General features: G+C 37.5%; 1 protein-coding gene across 1 annotated transcript; it reads right to left on the reverse strand.

The window, feature by feature from the left end:
- On the reverse strand, positions 1–26,523 carry LOC592089 (lactadherin-like). Its single transcript, XM_011681895.2, has 11 exons — positions 26,171–26,523; positions 19,875–19,947; positions 19,289–19,465; positions 14,519–14,623; positions 13,902–14,060; positions 12,243–12,416; positions 8,665–8,990; positions 5,478–5,643; positions 4,114–4,331; positions 1,593–1,742; positions 1–265 (listed from the first exon to the last, which is right to left on the reverse strand). Exons 2-11 carry the CDS (start codon positions 19,921–19,923, stop codon positions 122–124), a joined length of 1,668 nt encoding a protein of 555 aa, XP_011680197.1. The 5' UTR covers positions 19,924–19,947; positions 26,171–26,523; the 3' UTR covers positions 1–121.
- Positions 26,524–27,728: the final 1,205 nt, after the last annotated feature.

The following is a 27,728-nucleotide window of genomic DNA, read 5'->3' on the forward strand; positions in this document are numbered from 1 at the left end:
GACTTGAAAAAAAAAACAATGATATTGATAATAATCATTACTAAAATAATAGTTATAATAACATAATATAAGAACATAACAATAACATTAAGTAAAAGTCTTCATGCTGGAAAACTTCTTTCTATTCAGCTTTGCCAAGAACTTCATATCTCATGGCCGGGAGTCCCTCCCACGTCACTGGATGTATTCTGACGTATCGAGCAGTGATTGGTCGGGGAAACAGTATGGTCTCGGGAGTGTCGTTGTCGTAGTTTGCTGCATAGACCTGCAGATCATTAGGAAGAAATTATCATGTTTAGGGCATTGCATGGAATCGTCGGTTCAATAAAAATTGGTTTATAACAACAAATCGCAGCATAAGCTGAGTTGCACACCTGTACTCAAAGGTAAAATAAAATTTGAAATACAAGTACATGAATTGCTATCCAATAGACATTATAGAATTGGGTACAAACAATGTCTAATAAACACATGTAAGCTGGGTATGAGTATCGGTTATGATTATAGTTATTAAAAAACATGTACAACGGCATACTTGCGTATAGGAACAACTTCTTCAGGGGGAGGGTGACCTCTCTCGCCAAAATATTCACTTTACCGTGAACTTTATGAATATACAAAATGATCAGGCAAAATTTCGGCTACGATTTGGAAGACCGAAGACCCAGCTTCTTCTTTTGTCCGTCCAAATGTATCTCCTCGATTTTCTTTTTCTCATCCAGATATTTATTTACTTGCCTTCTTTAATTTATTTTTCATTATTGCAATTGTGTTTATTGAAAGCTGGGTAATTTATGGACATCGCTACAACTGATGAAAGTTTTTTTTTAATCGCGCCATCATTCGGTTATGACGTGTATAGAGGGACTTCTGGTTCCTGTACCCAATCAGTTGGTGATGCATTGTGGGACATGGCTGTCAACACATCGGGACATTGTGAGCAGCAGATGGCAGTATACGTATAATTGAAGTAGTGTAAGTAGAATACGCTGCATTTAAATGTCTCAGGAGCTGTCTGTCTAGGGGACATTTAAGAAATTTGGGTCTCGTGGAAGCCATTTAACTGAGATGTCCTCAAAAAAAATTGTACAGTCCGACACAACATTGGAAGACCGAGCACAGGAAAATAGACCGAAAAGGGCTGATAATGTACGATGAATATAGAACTAGCAATTCACAGTTCAATGCGAGGCAATCTGCACAAAAGGCATGGGAAAAATTTGCTAAGTTTACCTGCTCTTCATTTATTTTTTTTCTTCAAAAAAGAATGCTGCGGGTCCATTATATTCTTGAAAGTCCTTGAATGGTTCGTCATATAAAGAAAATATATTTCAATAACTGGATTTTTTAAAACTCCTTAACTGATTCGTCACACAATTGACAAACGTTTGGACAAAATATATACACAGCGTGTTTTTTTCTTCAAATGTAGACCAATAACAGGTCGACAATCAAAATATCCCCATGCCTTTTGTACATACTGCATCACATTAAACGATAAAGGCTCTATATTCATCGTGCGTTATACGCCGTTTTCGGCGTATTTACCTGTGCTCGGTTTTCCGTTTGTGTCTGAAAAAATAGTTGCTTACTTTTTGTTCACCACATTTTGGTTCCAAAGCATATGTCCACGTCACGTTATCCAGCGAATAGGACACCTTGACAGACGTAACCCAATGTGTCCACCCGTATCTGCCTTGTACAATAACACCAGTGACGGTAACGGTCTTTCCAAGATCTATCTGACTCGTCAGTGCGTTAATAGGAGTAACAATTATCAACAAGTAACTAATAAACAAATGGATATGAATATATATATTAAAAGAATTTTAACAGATGCAAACAATTGTCAAACAGCGAACTATATTATAAATAATATCCATATTCCTTTGGAAGCCCATAAAGACGTTGATACGCGCTTTAGTACAACGACTTTGTGATTATTATTGATAGTAAATACACAATTTTGAATAATGAAAGTTCGAAAGTAATGGGGCAAAGCTCTATCAAAGTTTCCAATTCCTGCCCTCCCCTTTTTGACTGGGTTAGAACGCCAATGCCATAAATACTAGACCACGGAGATGGGTTAGTAGTTTTCGCGAAAACAGATTCATTTGACTGACGGTTTGAAAAAAAAAGAATCAAACTTCTTTGTCGGTTGAGGGGGCAGGTGAGTTTGTAATAATGACAGACCCTGTGCCTCAGTTGGATCCTAGCTTTGAGCATGAATGCTAACTCGCTTTATATATATATATATATATATATATATATACGTATATTTATATATATATATATATGTCACGTTCGATCTCAATAGCAAAGAACACAAACCATTTTCGAAGCCTGGCAATCCGTAGCTGTACGTCCATGTAGAATCCAACCACCCGCCAACCGTCACCACGAAGATTCCGCACTCCATACATACCCGCCTATCCACGATCTACAGCAGCGCAGAGGTATTCAACGACGCGAAACCAGAGTATGAAAAAGCACTCCGTGATGCCGGCCACAACACCAACTTAACCTACACACCCAAGGCCAGTGACATCAACAACAAGAAGCAGCGCCAACGGAAACGCAACACATAACCTGGCTCAACTCCCCATATAGCATAGCAAGCACGCGAAGACGAATATTGGTAGAAGGTTCCTTGCTCTCGTAGACCAGCACTTCCCAAAGGGACACCAACTACAAAAAATCTGCGATAGAAACACACTGAAGATCAGCTACAGCTGCATGGATAATATATATAGCAACCATAACCAAGGCCCACAACATCAACCACAACCCCAACCGAAACCCAGAAACCTGCAACTGCAGAAAGAAAGACGACTGCCCCCTCCCAGGAAAATGCACAACAAAAAATATCGTCTATGAAGCCAAGGTTGTGACCCCCAACGATGAGAAACTCTACATTGGACTCACATCCACCTCCTTCAAAGCCAGATATGCAACTCACAAAAAAAGCTTCACCCACCAAGAAAAGAGATACCAGACCGGATGCTGAAAAACGACGGGATACCCTACACACTATCATGGAGAATCATCCGGCACGCCCAACCACACTCACCCAGAACAAATCGCTGCAACCTCTGCCTATGGGAAAAGTACCAAATCATCACTGCTGAGAAATCCACAATCCTGAACTCTAGAACCGAACTCATTTCCACATGTAAACATAAGAGAAAGTTTCTACTCTCTGAATATGGCTAAACCCCTCCCTCACCCCCCCCCCCCCCCGTACCACCATGACCTTTCCCCTTACCCTTAAACCACTTAATTCCACTATTGTATTATTGCGTTCACCCTTACTTGGGTATTATTTGTGTCACTTCGGTATTCTTGCCTGACTGCACATGAGTGTTTTTAACATTGCCTTGTATAAAATGTATTTAGTTGCTGATGAGCCTTCGGGTGAAACAGACTGTACTACTCTTACCAATAAAGTTTAACCTTTCCAACTTCTATATCTACATTTGCTACTACAGTTGAGCACTGTCAGAAATTGCAGTTTTACTAAACTTGCTTTTATATATATATATATATATATATATATATATATGTGTGTGTGCGTGTGCGTGTGTGCGTGTGTGTGTGTGTGTGTGTGTGTGTATGTGTCAAATAAATAAAAAGGATATGAAGAAGAGAGGTGTCATGCTTTAAATCCAACAGTTTTCATTAGGTCACACACTTTAGACGTCTTTAATAAGTAACCAAGACCAAAATTAGAATAGAAATCCCTAAAGCGTTTCCAACTCTCCAGGGCAATGCGAAACTAGTTTATAAGTAAGTAAATAATACCCATGGAAACGTTTTACAGCTCAAAGAAATATCTTGGCAAAAAGTGTGATCACGTCACAAATACGTATAGTTACAAGCAAATACTTGCTTTCAAAGCAGTAGGGGAATTAATCATCAATGATCATATACTATCTTAGGGTTAGGGTGAGGGTTTCATTTGACTTTACGTTAGGGTTCAGATTATGATTATAAAGTGCTACGTCTGCTTTTAGAGTTAGGAATTCGTTAAGTGTACGAACTTCAGGGAGAAAGACTGATGTGGCTTTCCTGGGCAAACAAACTCGTTATTATAATTAGTGATATCGGACTCACCTTGACCCATTTATCTATGTCATCATTCCTGGCCATCCATGCTGCCTTTACACCGAATGACACTCCGCCGTTCAATCTTCCATCTGATGCAGTGTAACGCCAAGCATCATAACTCGATGAGGAGGTGAGACTAGAGTCTGGAATTCGTCCATCTTCGACTCCCATTCCTTCCCCTCGAATAGGGCGCGAACAACAAACCTCTTCCTGGTTCATCGCAGCTGAAGACAACAAAAGTTTTAAAAAACTATTTCAGTGTATACAAGAGACCTATTAGGTCTTTTATGGTTTAGAACTTAGTTTCGATTAAAAGAGTTTTCAGAAAACCAAAACTCCATATAGTTCAACCATTACGAGAACACCACAGGCGTCCATCATAGGCATCACAACTCACCTCGTGCTAACTATACATGGACACAAGTGACGTTTGAGAATACCGCCCCTAATGAGCAACAGCAGAACGAACAAGAGGTTACGACTGGCCCAAAGTGATTCTGTTTTTAGTCGATATGGCGATTTGACTGAGGTATTAGCGTCGTAAGTGCCGTCTTTTCTATCGAATATGCGATTTTCGCATCTCCAGTCGATAGTTTAACCCGTTCGATTACGACAACTATATAGTTAATACGTGTTTTGGACTAGTGGATAAGCCACGGGACTGAAGATCACAGGGTCCGCAGTTCTATTCTCTGCCCGACGCAAAAGTTGTCCAGTAGCAAAACATGAATCTATACTTTCCCAGGTGTGAATGTGTACCTGATATGTTTCAGCGCTAGTTACTTTGGTGGCTGCTATGGTCACATTACCCAAAAGTAGCCTGCTCGGCGGCCGAGCGGCGAGTTTTTAACCAATTCTGCCCGGCGGCTGCCCGGCCACCGAGCGGCGGCCGCCCAGGCACCGCTCGTTTTTAGGGCATCGCTCGGTCGCCGCTGAAGTTTTAGCGCGGAGTTAAAATTTGGGCGGCGCCTGCTTACTTTTCACTCGCCGCCCAAAATACGCTGGGTGCCTGGGCGGTCGCCGCCCGGGCACCGACCTAATCGCTGGGCGATGCCTAAATTCCAGCAGCGACCGAGCAGGCTACTGATCGGTCGGTCGCTGCTCTGATTTGTGACCATAGCACTAGCTATAAGCAGGGTAATGATGTCTAACGCCGTGAGCGTTACAGCATGACGTGACAGATATGAGCGCTTTTTAAAAGTGATATGTCCTTGTTTGAGTGGCCCAAACATGTGGATCAATTTGTGCAGCGCTTTATAACTGCAAGGAAAGGCGCTTCATGGAATACCATTTCGAATTGACTTGAATATAATAATATTATTCCAATCCTTCTTTTTTTCTGTGTTTTTAAAGAATGCAGCCGTACCCACCTAACAAGTCATTGAGAGGTCCGTAGCCAGTGAGCTCTAGCCTGAGGGCCAGTTTTACAGTTCCAAAACGGGCTGTCCTGGGATGGATACGAAAGAAACGGCATTTGACCAGCGTAAAGAGGGTGTGCAAAACATAACTATTTTGGTCGTAGTTTCCTGTGTAGACCTGAAAGAGATAATACAACCATTTCACAATGAGATTAACTTGGGTTTGAAGTGTAGAATTTCCAATATCTGATAATCAACCGGCCAATTAACCCATGCAATGAGGTCACTTTTGTAATACCTTTGTCCTTCTTGTCTATTATTAATTTGCAATACCTCTGTGAAAAATGTCCATATATACCTTCATCATCACTACTTCACATTTTTACATAATAATATATACAAATCTTCATTTCCACATTTATTGCTCCTTTTGTATTAACATATTGATGTCATTCGATTACCAGCATCCTGGGGGGTGTTTCACAAAGATCCTAAGTAGAACTTAACTCTAAGTTGGACTTAAAAAATTATGGACAGCCATTAGCATCTTTGAAAATATTTGGTAAAAATATTTTTGAAAGGCATAAAATGTTTATTCAAATCATTCATATTTTCTATCATTAAGGAGATTTCATATTCTTGTTGTGGAATTTATAAAATGTCTAAAATACTTGAATTTCTGCTTTTGAGTATATTTCATTTTAAGGCTCCAATGGCTGTCCATAATTTTTAAGTCAAACTTAGTGTTAAGTTCTACTTAGGATCTTTGTGAAACACCCCCCAGGACCCTTATAATACCCTCGTATTCTAACTTCAAAAGAAATAGCATTATGATCCCATCGTATAACTTTCCGTGTGTCGGTTAAAGGTAATACAAAGTTTTGGGAAATTTTGAAAAATGGGTGGATAGTGATTCTTTACAATTTTGATATACTTGGATGCCCCTGTGGATGTATTAAAAGCACTAGAAAATTTAGACCCTAAAACATTTTCGAGAAAAACTGAATATAAACATTTACCGGTGCTCCCGGTAAATTTTGATAACTTTCAAAAAGCGCCTACGGCCGTACAATGGTAGCTGCGACCATTAAAATCTCAGAATATGTAGTTGTGATATATAAATCCTAAACGGCAACAGCTATTCAGTAGGTTTTAGTCAAGAAACATTGTGTTGTAGCTGTATTAATATCTTGACCTTAAGAGGGAGCTATACAACATAAAGAGTTTATTGTTTACAATTTCATAACTTTAGACTCGATTTCAACCTCGACAACGATCTCTGAATATTGTAGGATCGCATATGCTTCCAATATGTTCATTTGAACCAAATTCATGACCCCATACCAAAATTGTATTACCTTTAACACAATTCTTGATAATAAAGTGTCATTTTAAAGGGATCATTGAGTTTTGTTGCAGAGGGCGCTACACAAAATATTTTTTGTGAGATAATGAAAAACTTAGTGTCAAATTTGAAAGAATTTACAACTTAAATGACAAAATCATCTTTGTTTGATCAAAATCGGTTCAGAGATGGCTGAAATATCTATAAAAAATAAACATTTGTAAAATTTGTGGTGCCCCACAAATATTCGGTAATTTTGAACCAGCCGTTGAAAAAACGAAATAGCACCTTATAAGTATTATTACAGCCAATGCCAATATTGGCTTTTTGTCGGCTTTTTCGGGTTGGTTTATAATATGCACAACCAACGGTAGTGTTACCATTAATTAATTAATTAATTAAAGGTCACCGTATTTTGTTGAAATTAGAGCTGAATTGGCATGATCGTATTCGATCTAAATTCACACATTTTGGGGTCTAAAATTACCTTCAAAGCAATTTTAGGTTCTAGGCAAAAGAAATGTCATAAAAAGAATAAGAGCAATAACCATGCACTTTGAAGGCATTTGCGCTCTTAAAGAAGAACTCAACTATCCATTTAAGTCAACGAATGATCAAACTTTGATGCATTCTTAAAGCTTAATAGGGATAAGTTTTTAACAGTTTGCTTTCTTTTATTCTAGATTCCCATCACGGCAAACGGTTTCTCTATTTCGCCATACTATTCGGCGGTTACGTAACTATACTAAAACGTGAACACAGCAATTTTTGAACAGGAAACATTAAAGGTTTTCCAAAAGATTTAAACCAAAAAAATTGTTTTGGTAAGTTTGATTTTAATGGAGATCGCAAATTTCTAACTACTTCCGCCGTACATAGCCTTCATTCTATCTTTCATGTCTCCCTCTCCCTCTAATATTATAAGTTGATAATTATGAGGGTGGCACTATAAACATCAAATTAGAGGGGATTCTAGTCTAGGGGATTTCATTACGACTGTATCAGAACAAGAACCACTCTGCCAAGGCGCGGATCCACGGGAAGGGGGAGGGGCGGCGGCCCCTCCCCCTGGCCAAGAAACAGGTAAAAATACGTTAATTTTACATTAAAAAGGGTTTTAACAAATCCCCCCCCCCACTTATTTGCCTGCTTGCTAATTTGCCGCTAAATATTTTCTACCGATTTTTGCCCCCCCCCCCCCCCCCCGTTTGCTGCCGGCTGGATCCACCCCTAGAATATTTTAAAGTGAAAAGAAGACAAATCTTATATTATACTCAGTGGCGTAGCTATATTGATGCACACGGGGTAGGCACGTGCCCCCTTGTTTGAATTACGAAGACAAAAGGAAAAGAGGCACATTATAGACAGAGGGGGAAAAGGGCAAAAAGAGAAATAGGAAAAGGATGTGGAAGGAAGACAATAGAACCGCCTACCACACCCTCACCCAAATCAGTAGCCTTGTAAATCATCATATCATTTCCCAAGTGAGATCCGTGCCCCCCCCCCCCCCCCCCCCAATGATGCCAGTGCCCCTCAAATATCCGGGCTCACACTACGCAACTGATTATAATGATTTATTTTATTGAGATTAACTCTTTACTTGCCACACAAATAATCTTCCTGTGTCACATTATATTTATTTAATTGTTCTCTGGGCAAGATTAGTCTATACCGGTGTTAAAAGGGTTGTTATTGGAGCTATCAATATCGGACGAGGGTATCAATATCGTATTGCAGGCCTCAAGAGAATCTTTCATTAATAAGTACATATTATTTTGTACAAAATGGACACGTATGACTAAGAAGCGACCGTGCAAAGAGGCAATGAAAGCAAACTATATAAAGTGTTCATACCTTGACTGTATTGGTGTTGATATCCTGGTAGTCGGTCCAAGATGCTCCGTCCATACTGGAAGAAACTGTGTACGATGTTACCCACTGATCTAAATTTGCCCTGCCTTGCGTCATGATGGCGGTGATGACAAAGGTGGAATTGAATTCGATCTGAAGCCAGGGGTCCTCGTCATTCTCAGCAGGGGCCCATGCAAGAGGACTGTTAAGACGTGCGTTTAGTTTACTCCAATTAGGATCCCACTCACTCGAGACTGTAATATCGCTGTCGGGAACCTTACCGCTTTCTAGACCGACCGGAATACCTCGCTGTGTGCCGCACAGGTTCACTGTTGAACAATAATCACAGAATTGCAATTTTAGGTCTTTAAAACTCAGAGAGTGTTTTAATTGAACCACGCAACTAAAACATAATTAGTTCGGCTAAATCAGCATTTACCTTGCTCTTGTTTAGGACGGCACATAACCCAACCCTAGCACTGAACCCCAACATAACCTAAAACCATTTACAACCCTATGGCCCGCATTTCACCAAAGTTTAGGCCCGATGCAGGACCTAAGTTTGTCTTTGAAATCTTGTTTAACGAATGAGGTAATAGAGTGGGGTCATTATAGACCCAGGGTCAGGTTTTCGTAGAATAAGGACCCAAATATATGACAATTTGAAGCCGTGAACAATTGTTCCCGAAGCAAATGTCTGAGCACCGTCCATGTAGGTGTTTAGAATCCCTGTAATTTCTATTACGAACCCAATTTAAACAGTAGGTGCAGAATATCGAGGATGTTCGGGGTGGAGAGTCTCAACTACCGATAATTAGTGCTAACACGTAGAAAATTATAAAGCATGTACACGGAAATTGATTTAGTGTCTTGATTCTACGATGTCTGATGTTTCCATCGTAAACAAGAGATTTTATTACATTAGAGACTAGAGAACTTAAAAAGGGGTTTATGATGCCCAGTTTCTTCCATTAACTCTTATCATGCCACAGGGCTAATCCACATTGTGCCAAGCCCCAAATCCCCCGTGCCAGGTTTATTCTGAGATAATCTGATTAACGCAATGGTTCTATGAATAGCGCATGCGGAACACACATCACAGTCCAATGAGCATAATAACTGCTATTACGAATGCGTGCAATCATGCACAAGGCAGTGAAGCGATGGTTTGCTTGCATGTACAAAGCACTATAACAATAGCGTGCATGCGGCCTTATGGCAGGCTATAAGTTAATTAACGAACTAAGAAAAATGTGTAGTATTGTTGATAATACCCAGGTCATTTTGATTTGTCATGGCTTCAACGTGGAGAATTCGTGATAGCTTTGACGGTTTCCCCCACAAAAATTATTTTTAAGGACAATATCTACACCTTTTAGAATCTTAACTAGAAGTTTTAAATTTCATATATAATTATCGTAAAGGATGTCTCCATGAGATTAAACCCACCAAATTTATTTGGCACACGTGGGTAGTCATTATCATCGCGATTCTTGTATAGCTGGCACCAAGGGTTTCGATTTGTATCCTCGGTTGGGGGGGATGATAGGTGCCAAAATATTTTCGGCAATGGATCAAAGCAACCAAGAGGTAGAGGCGTTTGGCAGGTTGCACCCCCTCCCTTCCAAGTTTTTTACTTTTTCAAGTCACCCTCAATAAAGATAACATTTTAGAGAATATGGGACCCATGTGTCTTCCACAAGCTTGCTACCTGGGTTATTATCCTCTCAAGCATATAGACAGGATTTTATTTTAGGGGGCGGTAGTGAGCACCTCCTAGGGGGTGGGTGCAGGGAAGGGGGTTTTCCCCTCCCGCGCGAAGCGCGGAAGCTCTGACGTTTCATTAAATTATTAAAGAAAGAAGACGACTCGTTGTACCTTTCTCGACTCTTAATCCTTGCTGAATTCAGTTTCTCCCCCTCCCCCTTCCCGCGCGAAGCGCCGAAGCTTTGACGTTTCATTAAATTATGAGAAAAAGAAGCCGATTCGTTGTACCATTCTCGACTCTTAATCCTTGTCTAAATTCAGTTCCCCTCTTCCCGCGCGAAGCGCGGAAGCTTTGACGTTTCATTTAATTATTAAAGAAAGAAGACGATTCGTTGTACCATTCTCGACCCTTAATCCTTGCTGAATTCAATTTCTCCCCCTCCCCCTTCTCGCGCGAAGCGCCGAAGCTTTGACGTTTCATTAAATTATGATAAAAAGAAGACGATTCGTTGTACCATTCTCGACTCTTAATCCTTGTCTAAATTCAGTTCCCCTCTTCCCGCGCGAAGCGCGGAAGCTTTGACGTTTCATTAAATTATTAAAGAAAGAAGACGATTCGTTGTACCATTCTCGACTCTTAATCCTTGCTGAATTCAGTTTCTCCCCCTCCCCCTTCCCGCGCGAAGCGCCGAAACTTTGACGTTTTATTAAATTATGAGAAAAAGAAGACGATTCGTTGTATTATTCTCGACTCTTAATCCTTGTCTAAATTCAGTCCCCCTCTTCCCGCGCGAAGCGCGGAAGCTTTGACGTTTCATTAAATTATCAGAGAAAGAAGACGATTCGTTGTACCATTCACGACTCTTATACCTTGCTGAATTCAGTTCCCCTCTTCCCGCGCAAAGCGCGGAAGCTTTGACGTTTCATTAAATTATAAGAGAAAGAAGACGATTCGTTGTACCGTTCTCGACTCTAAATCCTTTTTCTTAATACGTCCTCTTCCTTTCTTCTTTCTCTCTCTTTTTTTTTTTGGGGGGGGGGGGTGGGGGGGGTCGGCTTTTTTTTTGGGGGGGGGCGACCACCCCCACCACCCCCTGGCTAGGCGCCTGTATCCTCTCTGTCTCTCATTATCTCTCTCTCCCACTCTCTTCTTCTTTTTTGCACTTGTGCGCTTCGCGCTTAACATTTACTAAGCTCGTTGCTTTTTAACGCTGCGGCTTTGCATTTAGCGCACTGCATTTATATGATGCTGTTGATTGAATAAATTGAATAAATTCATCAATTCCTGATGAAGCCGTATGAGCGAGAATTCAATTTATTCTTGTCTCATATACGGTCGTCTCATTTACTTCGTATCCTATTTATATATGTATGTATTATGAAAATTAGATAGCAAAATGTGTATATTGATGGTCATCTTGCGAATAATAACCATTAACTACTCTCATCGGGCTCTCATCATTAATTTTTCTCTTTTTTTTGTTTTTTTGATGGTGAATTATTGGGGGGAGGATGATTGTACAGGCCATCCCCCCCCCACCTGAAATATTGGGGGGATAAATATGTACAATGGATAGTTTAATATAAAGTACATGTGAACAAATTAGGGTGTCGATCCCGGGGGATATATCCCCCCCCCCCCCATCCCCCCCGGGATCGACACCCTAATTTGTTCACATGTACTTTATATTAAACTATCCATTGTACATATCCCAAAAGAGAATTTGATTATTTCCTTGTTTGGATTTCTTAAAAGACGTTATCAGAGAGCGTTTGTATTGGCGGCAACGAACATACTTCAAAGACAAGCTGTTGTGACTGTATCTTTTTGAAGCCTCCTAGTCAATACATTTCGATTTTTCTGAAACACTCACATGTACAGCAAACAACAGCTACACTCCCCTCCCTACGGTTCATCGCCGCCGTCTCCTCATACCAGCAGTTAGTAATGTTAGTCACGTTGGCAGGACATCTCACAGTCACAGCCTCAGAACGATTGTCTAAGGACGACATCTCGTAGAGATCTCCTCCTACTGTCGCATATACGCCTTTTAACAGATGATCAGAAAGAAAATGAAAATAAAAAATAAATAAAAACAAAATAAGTATTTACACCAGTGATTCTAATCATGAATATTAGTATATTTAATGTTTTATGCTGTGTTTGTCTTAATTCCACAAATGGGGCCTGTCACCACGAAATGAGTCCAGTGTCGCAAAAAAATTATTCCTGTTTTTAAGTATTATATGAATCTACATTAAGTAAGCTTTAAATTAAGGGGTCACACATTAAAATTGATAAATTATATCCAGAAATATAAACAAAAACCTAATTGGACTTTATAACAATGGGATTACCCAGTTTTTAGATAATTAGGTGTAAAGTTAATGATGCGTAACATATTATAGTCTGGTCAACAACAACATAGCAACAACACACTTCCCATCATTCGATTTCAATGAAACTTTCAACAAACAAAGAAATAATAAGTCGATTTTTGGAAAAATCTTAAATGTGGTAGGTGGGTCAATTTTCAGTACATACACACTATACATCGCTATTACTACGATTGAGCTAATGCGACACTGGACTCATTTCGTGGTGACTGGCCCCAAATATCGATGAGTTTGGGTCATGGGATTACATTGTTAAAAAACTGTCAATTAGGATTATATAGTACACATAAATTGATGAACACCGAAACGTTTTTTGTCCTGACTAGTTGTGTATCTGGACAGTTAATTAAAATTAAATTTGAAAATGTTTACAAGCGATATGTCATGACTCTTATATTAGACTTTTTTGTCAATATTATAAAGGACACATAACATGAATGAAAGTTGGTCCAAACTTTTCAGCAATTCCTATTTTGAATAGGAAGGTATGTAATAGAGCAATCCATTTCCGAGGACATTTCTATCATGAAATTCATCCAAACTATCATTGCAAAGCAAAACAAAAATGCTCACAAATTATTATATACCTTTTAAAGAACTCAACCTTCTGTCTATCAGTCGACGAAAATAATATATTTTGTGCTCTCGTGCGCTTTGTTATTTCTCTTGCTTTCTCACGACCCTCTTTCAAATAGCATTGATAGCTAACAAATGAACGCGTGTTAAATATTCTCTGGTACAATGGACTGCATGGATAATTTTCGATGGTGAACTTTAAAAAAACGACAGTAAATACCTCAGTCACACAGCCAAACTGAATCCAAATCAGTTCCAAACCTACCGAATCTTGGACATTTGGAGGGAATGTTTCATTTTGTCCAGTCGGTTGTTGGTCATATGGCATCGATCGTTTCACGAAGCCGTCTTAAGTAAAACTCACCGACATCCCATTGAAACGCGTGTTAAGTTTAATAGAAGCGTTTCATAGGTTATCGGTGAACATGTACTTGACGTACGTGAACATGACGTTTTCGTGAACAGCTGCACCTGACAGCCGTCACATTGGTTTGACTGGGATATAACTGACGAAGATAAGTGAACACAATACAGGACTGTAAACTTCATAAAGAATTTACCTTCATATCCTAGATACCTGCAGAATAACCGGGAAGCGTTCCTGGACCAGTTTACTTGATGGATTAACATGTAAGTTGTAGGGCGAGAACGAGATGTGATAACTATTCTTCCTTCACTTTCACTTCCACCGACTAGTCTCAAGGTATGGATGAAGGAATCTATATTCAATGAATTGAGCAAAATTACCAAACATTAATGTTCCTGTAAGCCAATCATTACGTTTGAAGAAAAAGAAAACGATACATGCCCAAACAAGTATTAGCATCAAGCAAGGATCGATCCCAGGACCATTCCTATGAGGGTTATTAAAAAGAGCCTCCACCAATATACCAAGTATCCATCGTACAACATTGCTCCCCAAAATAATTTGTTATTGAAGTTATGAAAACATTGATTTTTATAAATATGGAGTTTGATTTTTATACAATTCAGAGATTGTTGTTATGGAGTTAGCTCACCCCTCTCTCTCTCGCTGTTATATTCTAGCTATCTGTTACTTTACTCTATGTCTCTCTTCCTCTTTATCTCTCTCTCCCTGTGCATGTGTCTCTAAGAGTCATATGTCTCTGTCTCTCTCGCTCTCTCTTTCTCTTGTAATTAATTTGTTTCCTCTTACCGTACTCGCACCTCTCTCCATAGTAGCCATCCAGACAGGTGCAGTTAAAGCCCTCATCTGTTTCCTCACAGGTTCCTCCTGGTTGACAGGGGTTCGACAAACAAGCTGAAATGACAGCACACAATATGCACGTAATGATTTAGAAACCGGACGCCATTAACTGAAAATTTGAAACTGACACTTAAATATTTTAAACTTTAACACATTGTTCGGAGTAAGTTTTCATGTTTACATTTCCTATAATAACATAAATAAATTAAAGCATTTATATAGTGCTTTATGATATTTCTAGGCACGAAATACATGCATATTTAAATGACGAGTGGCCTTTAGGAATGACAGTAAAGTGCAAAATAAATAAAACATAATACACACCATCAAACGAATTACAAATTTCTGTCGACGGTCTCTCCATGTAATGTAACATTTAATTTTCTTTTATTTTGTATATAAAAATAAATGGAAGCTCTGAGAAATCTGGAAGCTCAATTACGTCATTCCTTGAAATCATGAATGTATCTTATAACCTACACAAGAACGACATATTTAACTTATAGGTACACCCCCTCCATAAAAAAAAGAGGAAAAGAAAAGAGAAAACTTCAAAAGGCATTGATTTTTAAAAATTTAATCTTCGCTCCTCTTCAAAAGGCAATGCCATAAAATCTTCGTGTGTTTGGAATTAATTCAAAGCATAACAACACATCTACCAATGGGTAAATATGCCATTCACAACAAGTTATTCTATATCAATCTATTCCACCTTTTGGTCACTAAGCTGCGAGCATCCAGACCATGCCCTCAAGAGAGGCGGAAGTGTATTTTCTTTTCAAAGAATAAGTAGAATTGTTAGCGTTTCTAAGAGCAACTTTTCAATTATTGACTTACCGAACTATCATCTAGATTTCTAAAAGGAGTTGCATTCGTCAAAAGTCAAACCAATCTTATTCTAAAGAAGGTACCAATTTTTGTATTTATTTTTAATCAAAGTATTTATTGAAAACAAATCTCATTAATGATATTAATAGTACATGATAATACTAACAGTAATAATAACATGTTCGTATAGACATAGAATAGGTATAGTACCAATATAGTGTAATAGTTAACTCATCAGCAATATAAAAAAAGTTAACAAAATATCTTCCTTTCTTATTATGTCGATCGAGACGATTTTTCTTGAAAACATTATACGTTCCATATTTTCAAAATGTTTGAGAGCTCGTTGAAAAGAAGGAAATAGTGGAATAACGTTTTGCATTTTACGAGTGAATATATATTTTGCAGAAATAATTACTGTGAACAAAACATATCGTATGATCTTTTCTTTGAACCATACAAATATAACATTCCAGAAAGATCGTATTTTTTCACAATTTACAAATAAATGAGACGTCTTTTCATGATTTTCACAGAAAGTACACATTGAAGAAGTACTTATACCTATCTTATAAAGAAAACTTTGTGTAGCAATTTTTCTATGAATAAGTTTAAATCGGAAATTTCTCATTTTATTATCCATGGATGACCTATAAAGTAATGTTAAACGGGATTTCCAAATTAGTGAATCATTTAAATTATTTTATAGACCCCTTTGCCATTTATCCTGTTGATTTGTTTCTGAGATATTTGCTGAAAATTTTTTTCAGAAAATATTTAACGTAAGTTTTGATATCTTTTCAGGTTTACGAAATTTGTTCAACAACGTATCAACACAGTTTAGAGAAGACCTTTCTTTTTCAAAATTTTCCTGTTTTATAATAATTTTCCAGCTACTAGGTAATGCGGAAAGAACTGAATAATAAAACATAAATGAACCAGACAGAAAATTCATTTGGCTTTTGATTTGATCAAAAGACATAATGCGCAAAATATCCTTAACATATATCATATCAGAATTAAAACGTATATTAATATTGAGAGGTTTTCCGCCTACCAGTATATGAGAATTCAGGCAAAGGGGTTGGGAAATAATTTCTTTGAATTTAACTGGGTTGTAGTACTTGTAGTGACTCCATGCAATCAATATATAATTCCAGAAAGGATCTGCGTATTTATTGAACATTAAATGATCAGAGCGGAGATTGCCGCTAAAAAAATGTCACCTCCCATACGTCTCAGAGAATGTGCAAAAACATATTCCATTTACTTTTGTTTTCTTTATCAAAATATCTCTTTATCCAAGTAACTTTTATTGCACGGTTAAAAGATAATAAATGAGGCATTTTAAGCAAAGAGCGTCTAATTTTGTCCTTCTTATTACTCCATACAAATTTAAAGAGTACTCTCTGAAGTTCTTAAAAGAATGATAAAGGGGGATCAGGAAGAATACAAAGTAAATAAATCAATTTTGGTATAACAAGAGATTTAATAATGGTCACTTTTCCATACAATTTCAAAGACCTACGATTCCATATATTCAACGTTGTCTTAATTTCCTCAAATTTTGATTTGAAATTAAGATCATGAACACTCAAATTACCATTCAAAGGAATTTTAATACCTATATATGTAAAATAATCTGAAGACCAAATAAATGGAATGTCTTGACACAAAGGCACAGTAACTTTACATTTTCCCAGTCTAATCATATTACATTTTTCAAAATTAATTTTCAAACCAGAAGCTTCTTTGAAATCATTCAAGACTTTAACGCATCTACTAATATTCGATTCATCAGGTTCAAGAAAAATAACCGTGTCATCTGCATAATTATTGACTAATCTTTACCTCCTCATTTAATACTTTTAACCCACGAATATCTTTATTTTGTCTCACGAAATAGCCAACTACTTCAACTGCAATAATAACAATATATGGAGACAAAGGACGTCCCTGTCTCACACCACGCTTTATCTCAAAATAATCTGACGCGAACCCATTATTAATAACTCGTCCTTGTATATCTGTATACAGTAATTTCACCCAATTAATAAAATACTGATCAAATCAAAAAACATGAAGAGCGTCGTACATAAAATTCCAGTCAATCATATCAAAAGCTTTTTCAAAGTCAATACTCACAGCTAAACCGTCAATATTGTCTATTTACAAATGCTTCGTATATCAATAAATAATCGTATGTTCTCTCCAATTTTTGTTTAAGTGATCTTCTCATCAATCGTTATTTGTTAAAAGGCAAAATAAAATTCAGACCCCCAACCAATATTTTCTATAAATAATAATGATTTATTAAAATAATGATGGAGAACAAAAATCGAGAACACATAAATACAATAATAATAGTTAGTATTATTGATTAAAAACTATACGATTATAGTACACAATGTAGCAATAAACAAACCCGCCAGATTGCTCAAAATAATTTTACTATGGAAGGAATATCACAAAAATATAATAACTAATAACGTATTCACAAATAGTTTAATAGAAGCACGAATATACCAGTCAGCTTTTGAGCGGGAAAGAGTGTCCTGGTTTATGTTTGTCTGCAAGACCTACTAGTAACCAAGGTTACTTTGTTATTGACACGCATCCAGCATCAGTGAAATCAACTTAACATATATTATTTGTTACTATGCCTTGCGAACTCTAGAGTGGTCAAGACTAGCTTTTGTTCAAGTATTATACATACAAATAAGCAGACTGCTGTTTGCGATATTTGTAAACTGAAAATTTAAAACTGACATACATAAATAAATGCAAATTGAGATAGAAGCGGGGATTTGAAAGTTCTTGTATCATATTCAAATAAAAAAAATCCTGTAACAGTGTTGATGTTCAGACACTTTCCTCAGACGCAAATTAGCAGACTGAAGTAAGCCAACAATTTTCCGATCGCCAATGGTTGTCGTTTTTGGCGATTACTGCGTCGTATATGTTAAAGAGCTGATATGCGCCCCCCCCCCCCCCTCACCCTCCCCGTCCCGGTTCAGTTCATGTTATCGGGCGATCGTTTGATCCAGATAGCTTCCCGCATCCTCGTGGCCCAATCTTGGTTCTCTCTCGTGCGCTACGAGCTGCATGGCATCCGGTCTCATCTTTTGGCAGCTTAATTCAGTTCGCAATTCGCGTTAGAGGAAGATGACTGTACTCCAGACCTCGAAACTGTTAAATGTATTTTCTTTTCTTTTGGATGATATACAAGAACCTCAGATCATTATTACAACCCTCTTGAATGAACTATGTCATCAGATAAAAGCAGTGTTAACAAGCCCCGTGATAATGGGTTTTCCCACATAACATACAATTATGATTTGTGGATAGTTATGCATTTTGCTTTTAGTACCACTTGTTTTCGTTGTGCTTTAATATCGTTTATAACCATGTAGCTCCAGTAACTGTAGTATCAGAATTATGGTAATAAATAGTCAGATATGATAATTTTCTGTATTATTGCGTTTTCTAGTTTAGAAAAACAACGAAATATCAGCGACTCATTTCCCCCGTATATGATAAAAGCCTATTTTTAATTGAAATAGCGTTTCGTTACAAAAATTCAACTAGGTCTTGCTTATGTCATGAGGTGCAGTTGTACTTTTATTCGTCAGAGTATCTCAACCGATATTGCACAAAAGTAATTTTTTAACAACTAAGAAGATTTGATCAAATATCCCTGGAATAGATGAGGTAATGAAGTGCTGTTCAAGTGCTGGTGTGCTGTTAAAAAAAATATCATTGCAATTCTTACCTGATATTGAACAGAAGCAAACTTTTGATATTAAACGCGTATGGAAAATGAAATATACATGGTATGGATGAAGTAATGAAGTGCTGTTGGAGTGATGCTGTACTGAACCTACGGCTTACCTGGTATGGAACAGTGGTACCAGCTTGATAACTCCGAGGATAGACCAAATACACTTGGTATGCCTGAATTTATGACCTCCTTTAAGACTAATTGTACAACATCCCCACTTTCTAACGTCTTCGATGGGCACATAATCTTCATAGAATTGGGCTGTTCAGCGGCAAAAGCTGTAAGATATTTAATCAAATTGTATATATAAAGAAGGCACCAGCCACATAATTCAGAATAATCAATTTAAAAAAGAGCAGGGAATAGAAGTCAATAGAGGAAGAAATGCTCTCTTAAAAATAAAAAAAATGATATGAATTGGGTTTGACATGTTAGAACAATTCAGTTTCAATAAAATGAATCAGGAAAGTAAATAATCATAATTACATGGAATGAAAAAGAGAAATACGGCAAATTATTTCGGTGTATTCTCCCCGGTATCATCACATTACATTTCATTACATTTCTACTTATTCATCAATACAGGAAATAAACCAATTTGCTTCAAACCAAGCACAGTTTTTACTAATAAAACTAAATCTGTATTCCTCGTTTCGTTAGGATCACATGTAAATACATTAAATATACGGTTCCTACCTGTTCCCTGAAGTAGGATCATGGCTAACATGAACATTAACACAAACATGACGAAACCAGTCACCGTGCGACGCTATGTAAATACAAAAATTCAACGAGAAATTTAACATGTATATAGTTATTTGCAATTGAATCCCCCTTTTTCTTCTTATTTTCCTTACATTTCAGAATATAATAGAAGCAACATTCAGGGTTTGTGGGGGCACATGCACCCCAATTTGTACCCCTATTTGTAATTAAAGGGCAATCGAATCCTTGGTAATCAGTTCATTTGTATGAAAGCAGGAAAATAGCGTAACTGAATGGCGGAGGTTTTAAATAAATCGGACCAAGAAAATTATGAATGTTAGAAGTATGAAATCACTTAAAGTCTATGCAAATATCAAATTGGCATCTTGTTTAGTGGATTGTATCAGTGGATCATAGTATACAAATATCATGGAGCTCTGTTTTTCCTTAAGTGCCTTTTCCCTTTGGTGACTACTCAAAATATATATCATGGGTAGCATATCATTATAGGTCCCCTAAAGAAAAAAGACCCTCCTAAATCTGAATTTTGAGAAATTGAATTTGTTTCCTTCCTTCTTAATTGTATGTGTTGGAACAAATGAGAAAGCGGTCCGCCACTACATTACAGAGACATTACCGATTCAGCCAATTTAAAGAGCCCATACCTACAAACAGTTATGATTTATTTATAATACATAGTACACTTAATTAATTTAAGCTAAATATATTTGGGGGAAAAAACCTCTACTCGGTTACGCTTTTCTACATCTTCACATCGCAATACATGTAAATGCCACACAATAGTCACTCAGTGGAAGGCGGTATATCACATTATATATATATATATATATATATATATATATATATATATAGGCGTGAAGAGGCCTTCTTCGGGTTCTGAGGTGCAAACACATACAAAAACAAATACATTGTATGAACAAATATACATGGCATACAAACTTAATATCACTCAATCATAGTCAAGCATCATGAACATATAGCAAAAATTAGTACGAGAAATACTTTCAGAGTTGAGAGAATTCTCGCACTTTTATATATATTTATATATATATATACACATGTTTATATATAAATTATACATTATCACCCGATCCTTGTATTAGACACACTTCACCTCCATTATTATGCGTCAGTCGGTATTCACTCACAATGTGGACTATTTTTTCTCTAATTAATACAAGTCTAGAAGTATTGATACCAGTTTGCGACTCACATTGAAGTCTAGATACACACCAGAAAAAAATACTAATACCAAAAACAACGACAAAAAGCAAACATATACCGCAATTAAAAAAAAATTTGTATTATAAAACATCTTTATCTATTTATTCAATGCAATAACATAATGCCATTAATCGTGTATGTTTTATAAGTTTAATAAGAGCACATGGGTGTGTAATTATAAAAAAAGAATACATAATCAATTAGTGAAAAATAATAATTTAATAAGATATGGCAATACATGACATTGGGGAACATTCAATTCTTTCTTGCCACTCATTTGTGTGTTGAATTATTTTGCCATGAAGTATTTAAAAGTGTTAAGGAGACAGAAATTCAGATTTTCACCATTATGGTGAAAAGCATGTTCGAATTTCATTTATTCTATGCAATTACAAAGTTTCCAAGCATCAAACTAATCTAAAATTGGTATTTTAGCCAGTGTATTTACACCGTACTTTGTTTGTGTGATATTGAATTCAGGCAAAAGTTTTATTTCTTAACAACCCTGGCCAAATGTCGAAAATCGATCTCCCATAACTTTACAACTGAGTAAGCTGTTGCTTTGAATCCTGAAATTCTTGTTGAAACTGTAAATTCGGAACTTGAGAATATTGCACAGTAGATTTTTGCGAATAGACTGTCATTGAACTTGGACAAAACTAATTTCAAATTATATAGCAATTCAATCTCCGATTTACCTGGAGATATCTATTTCAACAATGTTAATTGGATTAGGAACATCTGATTTGTGACGAAATACATGTATAGTGTTAAAGCTGGGAATATACTTGTTTACAATCAGACTCAACTAAGAAGTCATTTCTGGAAATGTGTTGGTAATTTTGTGGTGCCATTTAAAACATGTCAAACTATGTTTCCTAAAGAATTGTGTATTCTCTTTTTTCTGAACAGGTTCATCGATTTTTAAAATGTGATATCTGCGCAAGGCTGGAGACTCACATTTAGAAAACCACTGACAAGATAGCTTGGCAGACTCTGATTCAGCAACGAGGAATACACCTCACACAACAGAAGTAAAGTCAATGCACTAGATCATAATTTTCAACAACAAAAATAGACTACAGATTTGAAACACCTTTTTTGACAAAGTGAATGTTATCTACCCGGACTTGACAAAGATATTATTATCTACATTGAGTTGACAGAGATAATATAATCTGCCTTGACTTAACAACTATTCTATTTTTTTACCCGGATTTGACAAATAAAATATTATCTGCCTTGAATTTGCAAAGAAAATAAGATCTACAATGACAAAAATAATGAGATCTGCCCCGACTTGACAAAGATAATGTTATCTACACTGACTCGATATAGATAATAATATCTGCCATTACTTGGCATTGGCAATATCAACTGCCTTGACTTAACAAAGATTCTATTTTTACTCGGATTTTACTAATATAATATTATCTGCCTTGAATTTGCAAAGAAAATATGATCTACTTTGACAAAAATAATGAGATCTGCCCCGACTTGACAAAGATAATGTTATCTACACTGACTCGATATAGATAATAATATCTGCCATTACTTGGCATTGGCAATATCAACTGCCTTGACATGATAACGACAATATAATCTGCCTTGACTTAACAAAGATTCTATTTTTTACTCGGATTTTACAAATATAATATTATCTGCCTTGAATTTGCAAAAGATAATATGATCTACAATGACAAAAATAATGAGATCTGCCCCGACTTGACAAAGATAATATCATCTATCTCAACTTAACAAAGAAAACATTATCTGCCTCGACTTGACAAAGATAATGTGATCTGCCCTGACTTGACAAAGATTACATAATACAAAGAATATATTAACGCTGTAACTTAAGGCATTCTATGATTTGATTTAAATGTACAGTACATTATATTACTTTTTTTCAAACGCACTACTGATACAGCATTAAAAAATGACGCATATATATATATATTGTTTGCTTTTGTTGCATTGTGTATCTTTTTCAGTAATTTTTCTTGTGTGTATGCAGAGTTAACAGTGAGTAAAGCGTTGGTCACATCCCACCGTGCGTGTTTTCAGTCCGTACGGTTTTGGGGGAGGCCACGGCCGCCACGTTTTTCTGAAAACGTAGGGAGGGAGTGGCAAAGGCAGGGAGGGAGTACCGGCAACGCGCGTCACACGCACGGTGTAAGTACGTGGCCCGCACGCCACGCCTGGCCGTGAACGGTTGCGTGCATCGTACGTTGCGCACGTGGTAAGTGCGTTGTACGTGCTTACAACGTGCTTACAACGTACGGTATCCGTGCGGTTGCCCCGTTATCGTACGGTGGCCGTACTTACAAGTGCTGCTCACGTACGGTGTCCTTACTCACTCGCATGGTGTGTGTGCGTGCAAGTGCGATGATATCGGTGTTTATATAGGACGACATTCCGATGTTCTCCAGAAGTCCCAGCTGTTGCTGCCTCAAGATGCCGCCCATTCCACCGAAGAGACTATATACTGCATAAATCAGTGCCAACAACGTGCGTTGTAAGTGCTTACTCGGTACGGTCCATGTGAGTTCTGCGTGCTCATTGGATAGCTGAACTGGGGAAGTGGTGAGTAAGCACGGACCACGCACTTATCACGTGCGCCTTTAAAAGACGCACGGAGTCGGTGCGTTGTGCGCTCGTTGGCAGTACCGGGCACGCACGTCACACGCACTGGGGTGAATCGGTAACCCGAACGCAGCCCGAACGCAGCGAAAGTTCCTCGTGCACTAAAAGTGCTACGGTGTGTCTGCGTGCTCCCAAATCCGTACGGAGGCGGTACTCATCACCAGGGGCGTACGCAGGGGGGGGGGGGGGGGGGGGGGAAGGTATTTTTATGTGTGTAAACCCCCCTAAAAAACTAACCCCCCCCCCCCCCCCAACGAAATTTTTTTTCTTCAAATTTTCAAATTTCGAGACCACTGAGCGACTTTTCGGCCGGCGCGATTTTCAAATTTTCGGGAGCAAAATATTTTGGGCCAGATTTTAAATCCCCCCCCCCCTTGAAAAAAACCTGGGTACGCCCCTGCTCATCACGTACGGATACCCGAATTTTGCCCACGTTTTTGCACGTAGACAGCACGCACTTGCAAGTACGGCGGGATGTGACCGCCGCATAAATGAGAGAAAAAACACGAGTCCAAATAAAATTGTGAGTGAGAGAATACTAGTAGGAGACCAGCCTGTAGGTCCCTTGACCAATCTCTGGGAACAAAGGTTTGAAAGTGTTTTTGTGTTCCCTGATGAATACCGAACCATTTTGACTTGGGCTGCCCCCTTGAAAATTCCGGGCATTTTCGTGAGGGGTCAACAAACGTCATACAGGGTAGAAATTCAAATATATTTCAATCGTGTTGATATACAAATCAAATTACTCGTCTGGTCATGAGGATTCCAAAAATGTATAGTTTGCTATACCTCCGACCTTAAATAAGGGCGATATGGTCAAAAACGTTGAAAGGTCAACACACTTTTGACCGGTGGTCAAATTCACCAACACAGTGAACTTGATTTAATTGCATATCAAATTACTCGTCTGGTCATAAGGATTCCAAAAATGTATAGGTTGTTATACCTCCGACCTTAAATGAGGGCGCTATGGTCAAAATGGTCAATGCACTTTAGAAATTCACTTACATAGTTAACATTGTCCGATTCTAATGATTTAAGCGTCTAATAATATGTTTTCTGACATGGCAAAGTCAACTATACAACTTTAAAAAGTAAAAGTGCTTACCTTGACCATTTACATTCAAAATGGCTGCCGTTTCGGTGCAAACATCTAACAACTTCTTATTCGTGGGTTTGAAGAAAATTTCAAGGTTATGGCAACCACTTTTGATTTTAAGAGTTGCTTAGTTGAATTTGTTATGTCAGAAAACTTATTATTAGACACTAAAATCATTAGAATCGGACGATGTTAACTATGTAAGTGAATTTCTAAAGTGCATTGACCTTTTTTACCATAGCGCCCTCATTTAAGGTCGGAGGTATAACAACCTATACATTTTTGGGATCCTTATGACCAGACGAGTAATTTGATATGCAATTTAATCAAGTTCACTGTGTTGGTGAATTTGACCACCGGTCAAAAGTGTGTTGACCTTTCAACGTTTTTGACCATAGCGCCCTTATTTAAGGTCGGAGGTATAGCAAACTATACATTTTTGGAATCCTCATGACCAGACGAGTAATTTGATTTGTATATCGACACGATTGAAATATATTTGAATTTCTACCCTGTATGACCTTTGTTGACCCCTCACGAAAATGCCCGGGATTTTCAAGGGGGCAGCCCAACTCAAAATGGTTCGGTATTCATCAGGGAACACAAAAACACTTTCAAACCTTTGTTCCCAGAGATTGGTCACGGGACCTACAGGCTAGTCTCCTACTATACCGACTGATAATCGTGCGTAACATTGTGTCTCATACAATGATTGGATAATAAGGTTAATATAAAAGCTCGTAATAAAAGTGTAAAGTACAGTTACTTCTCTCGTGCCTAGAATTTTCTTCACGCCTATATATATATATATATATATATATATATTTATATATACAGTGTTTATGTATCTATTTATTATTGTGATATACCGCGTTCTATGGAGCGACTGTTGTGTTGCTTGTTATTTGATAACGTGTAATAAGGGTAGTGAATTTTATCTTATTTTGGGGGCAAATGTGACATTTCCCCCCGTTTTTTAAAACTAAATATTGAACAAAAATTTGTTCATTTTGAAAATATTTCACTTTGTATCAAAATGAGTTGAATTGAATTGCATGATAGACATTTGATAACAAATCTGCTTATCAGGAAGAAATTCTTATCACTAAAGAATTTCATTCCCTTGGTAATTAAGTAAAAATGATGTTTCCTGTATATTTAAGCTATTTTGGAATTCAGGACGAGGTTAAAATGGATATGAAGTTTTTTTTTAAAGCGTAAAGAAAACCTTGTAAAAGACGTGGCCACAAAATATTTTCCTTTGATAAAATCTCCAATAGTGAGTTATTGTACATACCTGTCTTATTTTGAGATACAAAGCGGACACATCTTCCAATATGTATTCATGGACAGAGATCCTTCTATTGCAGCGAAAGTGTGAACCCCTCGATTTCCACACTGAGCCTTAGATGTTGAATCACAGTTTAAATGTCAGGAAAATTCCACTTTTCAAAAGGTATGCCGGATTTGTCAACAAGTAGGGCATATGCATTACACATGCCCCTCCACAGCTGGGAACGAGGTAGCTAGGTTACCGAGCACGCCGAGTGAACCAGCTGTACGACGCAAAGAGAGGAATATGGACTTTTAGATTTGCACGAAGACAATGTGGATTGCTACGGTCGACGTCCTTTTAATGCACTGCCTTGAATGGACGTCACACGTATCAGTCTACGCAAATCTAAAAGTCTCTATTGTCACAGCTTAATCACATGGTTCAGGAAAAAAAAACGAGCTATGTCATGCGAATCGCGGTTCAGTAAAAGCGAGCAATTTGAGGACGAATTTCATACACCTTACGAAGCATCCACACCCGACACGCCCACCCTACAAGCGCCTAGTAAAAGTATAACAGACAATTGTCACAAAGCACCCGACATAGAGCAGCCTGAGCAGGCCTAGCCTATATCAGAGCTTAAACCACATCGCAATAAAAAAAAATCACGGGTTTCTTCGAGAAAAGCGCCAACTCGGAGAAAGAGGATACATCAGAAGGAGTAGAGGAAGATTGTTCAGAAGAGATAGATACCAGCGATGGCGAATCAGACGTAATGCCGGAATCTCCGGAAATCGCGAAAACCTCAACTAACAAAAGAGAAAGCAGAAAAAGGAAACAAAAGGCCAAAAGCAAACATGAAAAGAAAAAGTGAAAGAAACGAAGATACTTTGGACTGGATGTTGTTGAACTTTACCTTTATACATGACGAGGAACATTCGATTATTAAGCTTAAATGTACGTGGAATTTATAGAGAGTATACAAAAAGGCAAAAGATTTACAAGTTTGTATACGATAAAAATGTCGAGATAACATATTTGCAAGAAACACATAGTACGGTAGATAAAGAAGTTTTTTGGAAGCACCAAATAAAAGGTAATGTTTATTTTAGTCACGGAACGAATAATAGCCGTGGGGTCATCATTTGTTTTAGGGAAGGGTTAGATTATACGATTCAAAATACAATCATAGATAAAGAAGGGAGATATATTATGATGAAGGTAGAAATAATGGGAAAGATGTTCTTGTTAACGAATATTTATGCTCCAAACAATTAACAGGAGCAGGTGAAGTTTTGGTCTGAATTAAGACATATATGGGAAAATATTGAAAAGCCCCATGATATCATATTTTTAACAGGAGGAGATTTCAATGTGGCTATGGATCCAAAGGTAGTGGAATGAATAGTTTAAGCAGTACGTCCTACTCACATGTTAGTAGAGATACCCTTGTTATCTTACTGAATGATTTTAACCTATGTGATATATGGTGTTTTCTTAACCCTCAAAAGAAACAATATTCTTGGACAAAACCGGATTGTTCTATTCAAAGTAGACTAGACTACTGGTTTATTCCTTA

The sequence above is a fragment of the Strongylocentrotus purpuratus genome, unplaced genomic scaffold (assembly GCF_000002235.5).
Source record: "Strongylocentrotus purpuratus isolate Spur 01 unplaced genomic scaffold, Spur_5.0 spur5_scaffold_2, whole genome shotgun sequence".
Lineage (NCBI taxonomy): Eukaryota > Metazoa > Echinodermata > Echinoidea > Camarodonta > Strongylocentrotidae > Strongylocentrotus > Strongylocentrotus purpuratus.

Excerpts from the sequence above, each read along its gene's own strand:
- LOC592089 (XM_011681895.2), bottom strand. The coding sequence starts at position 19,923 with ATGTTTGTGTTAATGTTCATGTTAGCCATGATCCTACTTCAGGGAACA. Across the intron at positions 12,417-13,901 it reads CAGGTATCTAGGATATGAAG|GCGTATATGCGACAGTAGGA; the intron begins GTAAATTCTTTA and ends ATCTGTTAAAAG. Across the intron at positions 266-1,592 it reads CAAAATGTGGTGAACAAAAA|GTCTATGCAGCAAACTACGA; the intron begins GTAAGCAACTAT and ends AATGATCTGCAG.